Source organism: Manacus candei, unplaced genomic scaffold, assembly GCF_025592945.1.
Source record: "Manacus candei isolate 608988 ecotype Guabito, Panama unplaced genomic scaffold, ASM2559294v1 h1tg000018l, whole genome shotgun sequence".
Lineage (NCBI taxonomy): Eukaryota > Metazoa > Chordata > Aves > Passeriformes > Pipridae > Manacus > Manacus candei.
In genome coordinates, this window is record NW_026138066.1 from 1414222 (window position 1) to 1428495 (window position 14274).

At 37.9% G+C, this 14274-nt stretch overlaps 1 protein-coding gene across 6 annotated transcripts in view; it reads left to right on the forward strand.

Annotated features, from left to right (window-relative positions):
• VEZT (vezatin, adherens junctions transmembrane protein) overlaps positions 1-14274 on the forward strand; it is a 65557-nt gene that overhangs the window by 38057 nt on the left and 13226 nt on the right. For all 6 annotated transcript variants that reach the window (XM_051784031.1, XM_051784032.1, XM_051784036.1 and 3 more), the window contains 5 exons: positions 2193-2340; positions 5256-5587; positions 6197-6390; positions 10491-10591; positions 11808-12015. In XM_051784031.1, coding sequence (XP_051639991.1) covers positions 2193-2340; positions 5256-5587; positions 6197-6390; positions 10491-10591; positions 11808-12015 — 983 coding nt within the window. The remainder of the gene's footprint in view (positions 1-2192; positions 2341-5255; positions 5588-6196; positions 6391-10490; positions 10592-11807; positions 12016-14274) is intronic.

A 14274-nucleotide genomic window follows, 5' to 3' on the forward strand; every position in this document is an offset into this window, starting at 1 on the left:
AGGTGATGCTTCGCTCGGCATACTGCTGCTTAGTGGTTTTATACTTAATAGTCTTGTGGATTCTACGTCATGGGAATCTGATTTAATTATATACAAGACAGATGGAGGAAATTTTGTAGTTTATGTTACTGGAAGATGTTAATAGTCTCCTCTTCAGCCGATACAGGATGGTGTGATACTCCATTTCCATTGAACTATTTTGGTAGGTAGGACCTGGGTGTTGGACCATGTAAACTGAAAAAGCTTTAATTTTGCCATAGATGTAAGATGTTGTTCCCTGCTGGCAAGGCATAAATAGTGTTATAAAAACAGACAGGTATGTGTTTAAACTTTCTAAAAGTTTGGTTTAGGAAGCTAATGAGGGCATGGGATCAGTTCTCTGCTTTCATCTGTCAGATAGAAATGGGAGTGGGAGGGCTGCAATAGAGGAGGGCAAGGCGGGAGATGCAGGAGGCCACTGGGAATGGAATCCCTGGCTGAGACATTGGAAAGTGGCTCCTTTGGTAAGTGGCTCCTTTGGTCAAACCTCTCATTTAGATGTTGCCTGGAATTGCTTTAGCGTGACTTAGAAATTCACTTGTGTCCAAACTACTTCTTGTGGTGTTCCTGCTGTTGGAAATGTCTTGTTGCAGGAAAATATTAACAAGGAATACAATTAGTCTCTGAGATAAGTGGTCCTGAAGGGTTTTGACTTGACTTTTCAATTTCTGTTGGAGTTACCATCCTCATCCTATGTGCTCCATCTGCTGGGCATGCTGTCAGGTTAATTTAGCGTAGGCACCATTTGTGTGAGGCAGCTGCTGGTGGCAACAGTAATATTCTATTCCTAATTAATTTGCATTGCAGGTTTTTGTCTGAACACTTAATAGGCTTCCTTGTTTCTAGACTTTGTGGAAAAAGTAGGGAGAAATGTGTTTGTTTAGATCCTGGACACTTCACTTTACTATTTCCTGGGACACAGAATATTATTTTTTTATGCAATGTTCTCCTACTCAAGTGGTAAACATTTTCTTGAGCAAATCACCTTTGTATGTTCAATCCTATGAGAATTTAGCACGTGGAAAATTTGGGAGTGAAAGTGGATGGAACGTGTAGCTTCCCAAGAAAACATATTAGTTGGACAGGAAACAAGTTCTTCTAATCAGCCTTATGTGCTAGAGATGAGAGCATTCAGTTTGTGGATCAAATTATAAATGAAAACCCCCATATTTCAAATTAAGACCTTATTTTCATGCATGCTTTACCAATATATATATTTCTGTGGAACAAATGTGGTTTTGTGCTTATGACTGACTGTAAGTTGTAAGTTGCTGTTTTAAAACAAATTTTACTATTTTGTGACTGGTTGACTGTTGAAAAATGTGCAAAAATATTGAACTGTTCCTCCTCCCCAGCCTGAGGTTAGCCTAAAATTAGTGCTATTTTAAAATAAATGCTTCCTGGTCTATGAGTTATTTTATCTGTCTTCTGGTATCTGTTATATTGTGCTTGCTTCCTGCTTTTTAAGTGTTTTTGAGGGCTAGAAATGTACACTTTCCTCCTGAGAATTTACATGTGCCAAATAATGTTAATAGATACCCATTCACCACTCTTCCTGCCAAGATCATAGTGGCTTTACAGCGATGTAATCAATGAAGTTGATGGTATGACAGTCAGGGAGCTCCCGTTCTTCGCAATGCTGTCTGAAATGTCAAAGACCTTTTACTGTAAAGATCTCTGAGTAGTTCTTCCACAGACAGAACTCTCAGGGAGTTTGCATCATCCTGGGTTTGGTCTGTAACACAGGCTACCTTCGAAACTTCAAATTGCACAATTGTTCTCCTCTTTCCTCTTTAAAATATATGATTTCTGGTTTAAGATTGACATGTGCTATCTTTTGGAAACTTAATATTTACGAGTAAGCTGTTTCTCTCGCTTAAAAGAGATGCAGGGGCTTTTCATCAGTTTTGTTTCTTTTTATCTGTTTATATTTAAACATAGGAGTTTTTCAGTGTCTCAGCTCTCATCCTTCTAAGAGCCTTTAAAACTTGATCTCCAAATAAGGATTGCAAACTGTTCAATTAAACAGGATTCGGGTGGAATGTATGTGCTTTCATACAAATTACCAGGACTAAGAAACCTTATTAGGTGTTTCTTTACTTTTCTGTTTAATGAAAAAGTGGCTTTGTTAAGCACCTTAACCCCAGCTAAACCTACCCTCTGAACTCAGAGAGTGACAACGTGACCAGCTACATCTGTGTAGTCCCCTTTAAGGAACTGGGTCTGGGACTGAGTGAAGAGCAGGTCTCAGAAGAGGAGGCACACAACCTAACCGATGGCTTCAGCTTGCCTGCGCTCAAGGTAACCTCTCCTAGAAGGACATGTGCATCCATGCAGGCTCCTGGGGAAAATCTCTTTCTGTTGTCATGAAGTCCTGTGGCTTGTAGGTACTAGCCTGTAGTAACACGGTGAGTTGAGAGGGAGATGTAATCAGTCTCTTACCATGTGTTTCTACATTTATTGGCATTCAGGTGGTTTTGTTTTGCGTGTAATGGAAGAGAAGTTGCACAATACAACATTAGGATTTTTTTCTGCAGATCATGGAAATTCAAGTCAGTTTTCTATAATCAGCCTGATCAATCTCCTTAAACATTATTTTTTGCTCTCTGATTTTGCTTGATCCCAGTCGTATAAAATAATTTCCAGATTTGTACTTACTCCTTTTTAATCTAATCTCTTGACATGAATAAAAAGAGAGACATCAGAAGATACAAATTAGCTGTACTTGCCAAAGGGAATAGCAGTGTTCAGTTACACTGAGGAGTAGAAATCATAAGCTTGGACCCCCACTGCTGTGAGCCAGTGTGGTTCTTTGATCTTTGAAAAACTTTTAACTGAACAGAATGACAACCATATAATGACCTTTTTATCTATTTTGTTTTGAGATGTTAGATATTTTTTATTTCCATGAGTCAATTGGAAGGAAGATCTAATTTGAATGCAAGCCTTCTACAGTCTATTGGTCTTCTGCAAAGATAGTTCTCTTTTAACATTGTTTTTTTAATGGAAAAATCCAATATTATGTGACTTATGTCTTTCTAAGGGGTTGGCTTTTGTTGTATGTTTTTCACTTAATTTGTAGACCTTGACTTCTTTTGTTCTGACAGTAAATGTTACCAGTGATAGTGATTACTAAACTTTGAGGCTTTGTCTAATTAGTTGTAAGCGCTACAACAGATAGAAGCCTTGGGATTTTTTTCCTTGCCTTTTCATTAGCTGAAGTCATACAGCTTGCAGTCATACAAGCCTGCTGATTTACCCACTTCTTTTTAAGCAGAAGCCATCCAGAGGTGCCTAAGCTTGTAGGCTAAGTCTTTGTTTACCTGCAATTTGCGGTAGTTTAACTGAAATCTGTTTTAGTTAAACTAGTTGGGGTGCTTTCTGGATACAGTTAAGCTCACAAATAGTAAATCTCAGTTTATGTTAACTCATAACAGACGGTGGTGTAGGCTGGGTGTGGTGTAGTTGAACCAAGCTAAATTAACATAAATCAGTCTTAGGCAGATTCCTGTGTAGGCAATAAAATAGATATACTCCGATAACCTGGGGACACACTTGTGTTGTGAGCCCTGGATTTATGTGCGGTCCTCCTCAGGTTGTTTGGGTTTTTTGAGAGAACTTGTTTTTCTGTTAAAATGCAGGTAGAATACAAGATGTATCCAACTTTAGTTAATATTTTAATTTTCATTCAAGCCCCTGTCTAGGCCATATGACAAATGTAGCATGTGTCTTTTGCCTACCTTGTCCTTGAAATAAACCAATTTAAAGAGTGAAAATTTTTGGCTAAAGAAAAAAATACCAATTTAAACTGAGGAGAGCCAGTTGGATATTTTGTGAGTTTAAGCAAAAATCAGCAGAAATCATCAGGAGTCATTGGCAGAGCAAGCTACTTACAACCATAAATACATCTGGAATTTCCTTTTCTCTCATCATTGTGCCTTTTTTCAGGTACGTTTTGGATTATGATTATCAATTCCTGAAATCCACTATTTCTGTGTGCTACTTTTTCACTGCTTGTGCCATATGTCTGGTGGAAGGGATTGGTCTTCTTTTGTGCATATTATAGCATGAGCTTTTGACTTTTTGTCCAGGGCACCACACATTCAGGGACACTTGAGTGATTGCTGCCCATTTGTCTGCTTTTTATTTTTGCACCCAGTCAAATCAGTCTTGCATGTGTGCCCCAAATTAATTTCATGTAATTCATTTGTTCTTTTTTCTCATGAGCATTTTTTGTGATTTGAGAAAGTTTTTTTTTTTCTTTTGGCATATTTTGTCAGTTTGCATCCAAGTATTTTTGATATACCCTTGGATATATCAAAAGCATGATGAGTAAATATTTTGTCTTCCTCAGTCTGGAATGCTTGAGAATAGATTTCAGACTGCACGTCATGGTCACTTGCAGTTGATCCCTTTTAATAAGGGCCAGTATTGCAGAGAAAAGTGTCATAACTTTTCCTTTTTATTTTAGAGACATAAGGTGTTGCTGTTCTGTCACGGTCTACTGAGCAAACAGCCTTCTCTAAACTAAGGAAACAGTTCTTTACATTTCATTGGAAGTGGAAGTTCTCAAGAAATTGAAATTGTGGGTTGCCTTGCTCCCAGATGGACTGGCCTCTTTAGGACCATATATAACATTGCGAATCGATTCATTTCTTACAAGCCTTTTCCTCCTTAGTGGTATTGGTGAAATTTCTCACTGTGGCTGAAAAAAAGAAATAAGTTAGCAGCTCAGCTTTCTTCAGATGTAAAATGTTTTTTTGTTGAAGTACAGTGCAATTAGGCTCCTGTTTCAAGGTTGGGTGTGGGGCAACGCGGTAGTTACCAGATCTTAGAAATGATTGGCATTATAAAGGGAAAAATGTTTTTGCTGCCACTGGAATTTTGGCAGCCCTTCCTGAGCTGTAGGGTATGTGGAGATTATAGCAAATAATGAAACTGCCTGATGAGAATATGAGGTTTTAGGACTCTGACAATCTTCTGAACATAATTGCATTTAATATCCTTCATCAAAGAATTAACAGTCACCTAAGGTTTGCAAGATCTGAACCTCACGTGGTCTGGGATACCCATCAAAAACAGTCAGCAGATTTTTGCAGTTTTTCGAAGTTCCTGTTGGTGGCCAGGGAATATTTTCCCATGGTGTATCTGTACATTTACTTTGGAGGCCGACTATCTTCCCAGGTGCACAGAGCTAACCCTACCCTCTTTTGCAGGTCCTCTTTCAGCTCTGGGTAGGGCAGAGTTCAGAATTCTTCAGGAGGCTGGTGCTGCTCCTCTCCCCAGCCAATGCGTCCCCCAAGCCCTTGGTCTCCCCTGAACGGCTGCCTCATCATATCCTGTCCGATGTGACTCAAGGCCTACCTCACACACATGCTGCCTGCTTGGAGGAGCTTAGGAGAAGCTACGAGTTTTATCGGTACTTTGAAACTCAGCACCAGTCGGGTTTGGAATGGCCACCCAGAACAAAGCAGAAGTCAAGGGAGCTGAACAGCCTTCAGACAGCAGTACGCAGCTTGCAGCTTCACCTCAAGGCGCTGCTCAATGAGTAAGTTTACACATGAATTAAGAGAATATGCAGGTAGGCAGAATGTTTTGAAGTTCTTTGGGTTGTAAGTTTGTATCCCAGATTAAAAGAAAAAAAAGGCAGATACATGCAAGTCTGCAATTATAGGTATATCTGTACACAGTATGGGCTATCTGATATTTTTTCCTGGTGATTCTTTAAGTATCTGGTGAAAATTTGAGGATAAGTAGTACACCAAGATCTTGCCTTACTTCTGTCACTCCCTTGAAAAAAATCTGAAAACTTATCTCCTATTGATTTTGCAACATACTAAATGCTTTATAAGAATGTTATAATAACTACCTAATAAATATTTTTAAAGATTTGTCACTGCCTTGGTGAAACAGTTGAGACTGTCCTACTCCTTTAATCTTACATATAAGAATTACTGTAATGAATGCAGGTGAGCAATGTATCTTGATGTAGAGAAAATTATTTTATTTTTAAAATTGTGGGGCATCTTTGAGGAATTGACTGAGTTAGAAACTTAAAATGTGAGGAGAATAACAGTATATTAAATTAAATACTTAGAGGAATGGTGAAGTCAAATATTTATTATTACTTATTGCTGTTCATCTCCTTATTACTTAGGGTAATAATTCTTGAGGATGAACTTGAAAAACTTGTTAGCACTAAGGAGACACCTGAGTTGACAACAGAAGCCCATCAGGTTCTTGAACAAAAACTAAAGTTTATTCAGCCTCATATCCAGGCAAGCAACAGCTGCTGGGAAGAAGCCATTTCTCAGGTGGAAAAAATGAGTGGAAGAAACACAAGTAAAAAAGGTAAATGTGAGAGATTAATTTAGCAACTAATGGGATACTCTTCAGAGATGGAATGGTAAAAATGGATCGAAGACAGTGTTCAGCCTGTGTGTCAGAATTTTAGCTGAAGAAGGTCTTACACTTAGAAAGACTGTATTTATGTCAGACTTTTTCACTGTGATGGCCTTGAAGCTTTTGTTTCAGTAAAAAATGCGAACCTGTTAATTCTGTTAGACCTTTGGATTCAGATGGTTACATTTTCAGGTGTAGACCAATTGTGGCTTTTTGCCTTTGATTGGTGAATCACCTGTGAAGGGGTAGGACTTGGATGAATCATCCCTGAGATCTGTGGGCCTAGAGTCATGCAAGCTGACCTTGTTCATTCTTACACCAGAACTGAGAGCACTGGGAGGCCTCATGCAGGCTCTGTGCAGGTCCAGACATGGTATAACCAAATTCATGTGTACTTTACCTGACAGTCTAGTCTTACAGCTTTCCCCTCAGTGTTGCCTAAAACAGCCTATGAGGATATTAGATGTAGCCTGATACATTTGCGTGCGCTAGCCTGTTTTGTTTTGTTGATGCCCTCCACAACCTGCAGTTCCACTGATTGCTTTTTTCCCTTTCCTTAAAAGTTCTTTCTAGACTGCACACCATAGTATTTTTAGTTATTTTAGTTTTATTTTTACTTTATGTAAAAACAGTAGGCATTTTTATTATAACTTGCTTCCTTTTGAAGTTCAGTACAAAAATAATCTAGTGTGTGATCTAGAAGGAAGGGATTGCGTGGAAAATAAAAAAATAAAATAAATCTTCACTTTTGCCCACTGGCTTTCCTGCAAATGCGTTGGGGTTGAATCTCTTATTTTGCAACAAGTTTACTAAACCACTCCACAGGAGCTACTTTAAATTATGTTGGTCATTGAAAACCATTTTCATCTGACTATGTTTGGCTTTCCTGATACATTTCTTAAGCAGTCCAGCTTCTGTGAGTTGACCTTTTCAAGCTGTGCATGAAATGAAATCTAGTTCTTCTGCTGTCTTTCTACAAATCTTAACGGCTGGTCTGTCAGTCATGATTATGTAAATTATTTAATTAAATTATCTCATTTTTTCCCAATGCTTTCTGAAAGCTCTTTGGAAGAAGATACTTTCCCATTGAAATAATATAGAAGCTAAAACAACTTTTACGTTTGTGCATTATTATCCAAAACCAAATTAATCTTATGACAAGAGCTATTGCAACAATCCCATGGGAGTAGAACATTGTGTCTGAGTGGATGCCCAGCACTTTTACTGCAATAGATGTTTGGTTCAGCTAACTAGCTCAAACAGTTGAGCATCTGTATAAAGAGATGAGTCTCCTTCAGCAAGTACTACATGCTTCTTGCCCTAAATCATTGTGTGTCAAAGCTGGTTTCATACAGGTATGTTAAATAGTTCATTGTGTCAAACTGTCAAAGCAAAGCCTTGTAAGGGTAATGAATTGAACATTCATACACTCCTGTCCACCTTCTGTTGGTGGTGACAGGAATGGATATTAGAGCAAGTGGTTCCTTCAGTGAATGCAGTTGAGCTTCTTCTGTTATAGGACTTGGTGTAACTTGTGTTGTTAGTCACTGATCCTGTCAGGTACAGAACAGAGCTTGACAGCAAGTGGAGCTTCAGCACCTTGAGGGGAATTTACCTCTACTTAAATTCTTGGGCAATGACAGATTTATCTGTCATTGATCTACATATAGATATTTGCTCACTTCCTAGAGTTAATGCTAGACTTTCAGCTTCTTATCTTTATTCTTTCACCTTTTTTCATCACCAATAAAACTAGTTTACTACTTAAAACCTCAACAATTTAAGCATATATATTAATCTACTGCTAATTTTACAGAATAGAATACCCTTTATGACTAGTTACATCATTGTTTTAATGATCTTTGAATCAATATCTCTCAAACTGTTTAAACTCCACCCTTTTTCCTTTTAAACTGTCTCTATCTTTGCAAACATAAACAACTTTTTTAGACATTTATAACAGCAAGACCACAGTACTCTTCTGTAGTCTCCTGGATCTTGCTGTGATTTGATCCACTGGAGAGGAACTAAAGCAGCAGCAGTTTTAGTTAAACACTGTGAATTCATGATCTTGAAGCGTATCTTTAGCAATAGCATCATCCCATACAGGTGGCAAACAGAGCAGTCTGTACATGTATTAGAGCAACTGGTTTACTCCTCTGATTTGGGAAGGCAAGCTTTTAATTGGTAACTTCCATATACTCTTCCAAATTTGTCTTCATACCTTCAGGACCATATTTCTATTGTTGTTATAATTATTATTTAAATGTTCTTATTACAAGGCAGAGTTACACAATAGACAAGGGGACTTGATAATTGATAATTATAAAATAAATATCTCGTCAATTTTCTCCTTGAAATTTCACTATATGCTTCACCTTTCTTTTAAACTTTGCATGTAAATATTTCTGGAATGTCAGATCTTTAGCTCAGCCCAGGCCACTAGAGAATTACATACTTTCCTTGTTTGCAAAAGCAGATAACCGAGCACCACCAAACTTGGCATTATTGCTGACTGCCTACTTTCAGAACACTATCCGTAAGTGTTCAGTGTATAGATTAGAAATTGAAAATAGGGATAGATGGGCCCATTTCCCTTCTCAAGGATAAATTAGTGTTTGTGAGTAAATGTTGTTTACCTGTTCCTAAAAACCTCTCTTTAGAAACATTTTACAGTATTGCCAGGCATCTCTTCCAGCACTTAATTCCATTACCAGTAGAATGTTATTAGTGAATAGAAGTATCTCTTGCTGCAATTTAAAAGCAGTACTTCTGATCTGCCCACAATGGAAATCCATTTCCTCTTTATAGCTCTTACATTCTTGAAGATGGTTAGTATGTTTTCTTTGTATCTTCTCTCTGTGACTCTCTATGCTTAAACTCTTCCCTGACAACTATATTTAGTCCTCTGATCATTTCCACTGTTTTCCTCTATACTCCCTCTAGTTTGCCCACTGTATTATTGAATGAAGGAGCCCCAGACTGGGCACTATGTTCCATCAGTGGCAGGGTAGAAATGTTATTTCATGTGTCTAACATCTGTGCTGTTGCTTATATGTACTAGTATGTAGTTTGGCTTTTTGCTTGCAGCAGGCTTTAGGTGACTGAGGCTTCTCACTGCTTTCTCAGTGCTGTTCCCCAGTCAGTTGTCATTTATTTGTGCACTTCGCTGTTCCAAAGCACGAAAATTTGCAGTCACTGTCACCAAACTCCTGTATCTGAAATCCAATTCTGCCTGGGCTGTATCTTTGATTTTCCTTATAGATTATCTCTATATCAGCAGATTTAATGAGCTGCAACAGTTTTCTTTCACCCATTGGAAATATTAAAGAGTACTGGACTTGACACAACTCCTCACTCAATGTATTCCAATCTGAAAATGGTAACTACACTGTGATGATCCAAGAGACTGTTCTATACACCTAATAGCAACTTTTCCTGGCCTGTGTATTTTGCTTATGAGAATGTCTTGACTCCATGTCAAAAGCCCTACTGAAAACAAAATGTAGAACCTCTTTGGCGTCTTTCTATTCATTAGACCTGTCACTGCGCTGGAAAATTAACATCTTGATTATCAACAAACCTACACTGGCTGTCCCATTGTCTCCTTGCTTACCTCCCAGATAGCTTCCTGTAAATTTTTCTTAATTATTTCTTCCAGTATTTTCCAGTTATTTGAAGCTCTTTTACCTATAATTTTACTGGTTTACTTCTCTTTTTTAAATTTGGGAACCAAGTCTTTTCTCTGGTTCTACCAATTTTTCTTGCCACCTGCAGGTTTTCAAAGTCTATAAAAATGTTGAGATTTTTTAGTTGAAGTATTTCAACATGAGTTCCACTGGATGCAGCTTATATCAAACCCACTAAGTTATGTAAGTGATCTCTAACACAGTGTTTCAGTGTAGTCTAACCAGCCTTCTGGTTTTTTTCATGTGTGCCAATCCTGCCTATGAAAATGCCTGGACCCTGCCTGACTAAGTCAAAAACCTCATTCAACACTCAAATATGATTTTTTTTTTTTTAAATCCCTTTTCTTTTTTCCCCTAAAGGCAAAATTGAAGTTTCCTGTGACAACCTACAGCGTACTACAGTACCTTTAACACAACCTGCCATATACATAGAAAACAAAGATCCAATCCCTGAAGAGCAGGTAAAAAAAAAAAAAGGATCATTTAAAATAATATTTGGGGATTGTTTGCTGTATCCATTTTTTTTCAGTTGCTTGTGCAGTGACCTCCTTGTCTTGCTGAGAAAGATCAAGTAGGTAGCCAGTGCCATTTCAAAATTGGACTTGTAGAAAAAAATTATCTATATTCCTTTTGATGTTCCATGGAGAGGTCCATGTTTCCTATCCTGGAAAAAAGAACACTAGTATTCACTTCTCATATGTGTCATTAGAAATGAGTGACAAAAGGAGAGCAGCAACACAGGTCAGAGTAATAAAGAAAAAAGTGAGAATTGCTAAAAGGCAATATATATGAAATAGAGTCCTACTTACATATTGATGGCTAAATTGACACAGCTGCAAAAGTGACAAGCTCCAGCACAAACCATCTTACCTTCAGTTTACGTAGTCTCCGCATTTTTGGATACCTAAAGCAAACTGTGACACTGAACAATTTTGTGTTGTTTGAGGAGCTCATGGGTGATGGTTAGGCTGTCTTGAAGAGGGACAGGCCTCCTCCATCCCATAACTGAGTAGCAGATGTATTCTGAAAGCACACTGAACAGCCATGCTCTGCTCTGTCCCTCCCTTGCCTTCTCCCCTACATGCATCATGCATTCTCTCTATATTTTTTTCCATATCAAAGAGCTGGGACCAATTACTTTAACTATTTTTATTTGCCATCTGTTATAACATAAATGGTACTCTGTAGTTTTTTTATGCTTGTAAGCCAATATATTTAAAATTGGAGGAGGAGTTTGCTGTTCTCTATATCCTCTTAATAAGCATTTACATAAGTTAAATTAGCAAGATACCTGACTACCAAGAATTGGTTACGGTGTAAATAAAAGAAAAAAGAAACCCACATCAGCCTTGCTTATTGCTTATTTCCACCTGTAATCATGGGGAAACGGACTCCCATTTGCAAGGTATGTCACTTGATCTTTCAAGGTATATCACTTGGTCGTACTTGTGTATGAAGGTAAATCTCATTAACTTTCAATGAGTGGACTTGCTCCAAAATCATACAGATACAACCAAGAGCAGTGTCAGATCCACTGGCTCTGCTCAAACAGGGCTCCATCCTATTGCTGTTGTTGGCTTGTGTTGAGATCGCTTGATCATGAATCAGATTGTAGGATTGAGTCCACACTGACAGTGAAGATCAAGGCTTGCTTTCTTTCTTTCTTTGTTTTTTAAGGAATTGGAAGCATATGTTGATTATTCAGATACAGATAATGAATACAAAAGAGAAGATTTTTACTGCTTTTCCCAGGAAGAGAGAGAGAGACAAGAACGAGAGAGACAGGAATCTAAAAGGGTGTTGCAAGAATTGAAATCTGTACTTGGATTTAAAGCTTCAGAAATAGAAAGACAGAAATGGAAACAGCTGCTATTCAGTGAACATGGTAAGTATTGCTTTTTAAAATTAATTCCTTTCTATTTCTTTCTTAGAAAGTGTAGGTGTCTTTTTGCCATTAACTTCTGACTGTGTTAGGATTCAGACAGTGCTTAGCTATAGTAGTGTCTTTGATAGAGCTGTGTGGCCTTAGTTTACTATTCCATCTCTTTATATTACTTTTAGCAGTCATTTTACTATATATTGAAAAGAAGTCAGAGAAATGGGAATTTGGCTTTAAGCAAAACACTGAGCTAAAATATTGAACACATAAAAATACTAACACAGCATAAAGAGAACTGTCAGGCTATAAACCATGGAGACTGACTTTCTTTCATGGCTTTCCAGTAAATATTAATTTTAATCAGGGTGCATAAATAAATTACTTTTCAGAATTTAAAGAAACCATCAGAAATTATTCCAGACTTCCAGAAGTATATAGGTTAAAGTGAAGAGCTAGACTTTGAAATATTAAAGGCTCATAAAAGAGTAAAACTGGCTTTTGTTTCCATGAGAGAGTGCATATACAGAATATGTTTACCAAAAAAAACCCCACAAACCATCTAAGAAGAATTCTTCCAAACTAGCCTTTACAAACTCTGAGGACTGCTGGGTAAGCTCCAGCCACTTGCACTTGAAGGCAGCAATATGAAAATTTCTCTTGCCTTTACAAGACAGTGTGTCTGTTACAGCAATGAGACTGGATACAACTTGATTCCTTTCACTGCTTGAGGTGTTTGTATCTTTAAAATTGGCAGTAGTTTGTCTTTTCCTTTTTCTCATTTTCATTTCTTCTTACAGAAAGGTTAGGAAAAGCCCTCTAAAAAGTTTTATGTTCTGTGTTATGAAAAACAACCCTCAAGTCTGGCAACCTATCCAAGGATTCTGCCTCTGCCATTGTCTACCAGAAAAAAAAGACCATGGATTGCATCTTTCAGTAATTTAGTGGGAACAGACACTAACAGACCATACCTATTTATGAGACTGTCTCTTTTGACATCAAACCGTCAAAAAATATCTGTTTTCACAACTTTCTTCTTTATGTCCATTAAGCTACCACTATGGTAAAAGAGATCACATGGCTATTGGTACTAATTTCTCTTCTAGCTGAGTTAAAAAACCCTTAAGACATCAGATTGCACCAGTCTGCTCAAGAGTAGAATTTCTGTATTACTCCTCTGGTGTTAGATAAGACACTACACAACTTTTAACATAAATCTTTTTAAGTTTTCCTTTCCTCACTGTTGAAGAAAGAAGGAAGGAGTCCTACCTCCAGTTCAAGTCTTGACAGACCTAGTGACTCCTGCAGAAAGAGTTCTCGTCAGGAGATGCACAGGAGTTGCACAGGATATTTCCTCACTGAAGTTAGCAGCTGATACCTGTCCATATGAGCATATCCTCTGGCCATCCGTGGCCATGGCTGGACAGAGCCAGCTGACTCCTGTAGTCTGCAGCAACTGTTCACCAGAAGAAAGCCTTTGTGGCTCATGTTGGTTCCTTTTCCTTTCAGTGTGTAGATACTACATTGTTTTAGAACTAGAGATTAAACGGTGGGGAGGGAAGAAAGTGTGATTTTCTCCAGCTGCATTGATTTCTTCCATCCCGTACAAAACTGGAAAAGACAAGAGCAGTTCATGAAAGTAGTTATTATTGTCTCCTTTTGGCACAGACTCTGTGTGTCTAATCTGACAGACTGATATGGACACCAGACATAACATCATCTACTGGTTTTACTGGTTTTTAAGGAACTTCTTCATTATTTCTTCAAAAGAAACAAAAGTCAGTTAAATATGGCATAATGGACCCTGCCATATTACTGCTGCAGACCTTAATTTGTCTGTACATGAGTCATTCCTTAAAGAGACATTTTTATGATCTGTGCTTTTCACATTTCTGGCTCGCTTTATCTTGAAGATTTAAATCCAGACAGGTTCATATTCTTGTCTCCATTGGCCCAAGCCAATGGATGGCCATGATACCACTTTCCCATAGACCTCTTGAATCTCACTTTTACAGGATAATCATATTCCAGAAATCCTGTGTTTTCCTAACTCATGATTATTGTGAAAAAGGTCCTGAAATATTCAAAGGCTTTAGTCTGTTAGTCAAGGCACCCAGATAGCCATTCTGATTTATTTGTCCTAACCAAGACATTGGGGTTTTTGGTTTGTTGAAAGAGGGGCTGGTGAGGGTTTCCACAAAGAAGAGGTCAGCTCCAAAGAAGTTGATATGTCTAAATAAAACAGCATGAAGTCAACTGGAGATGATA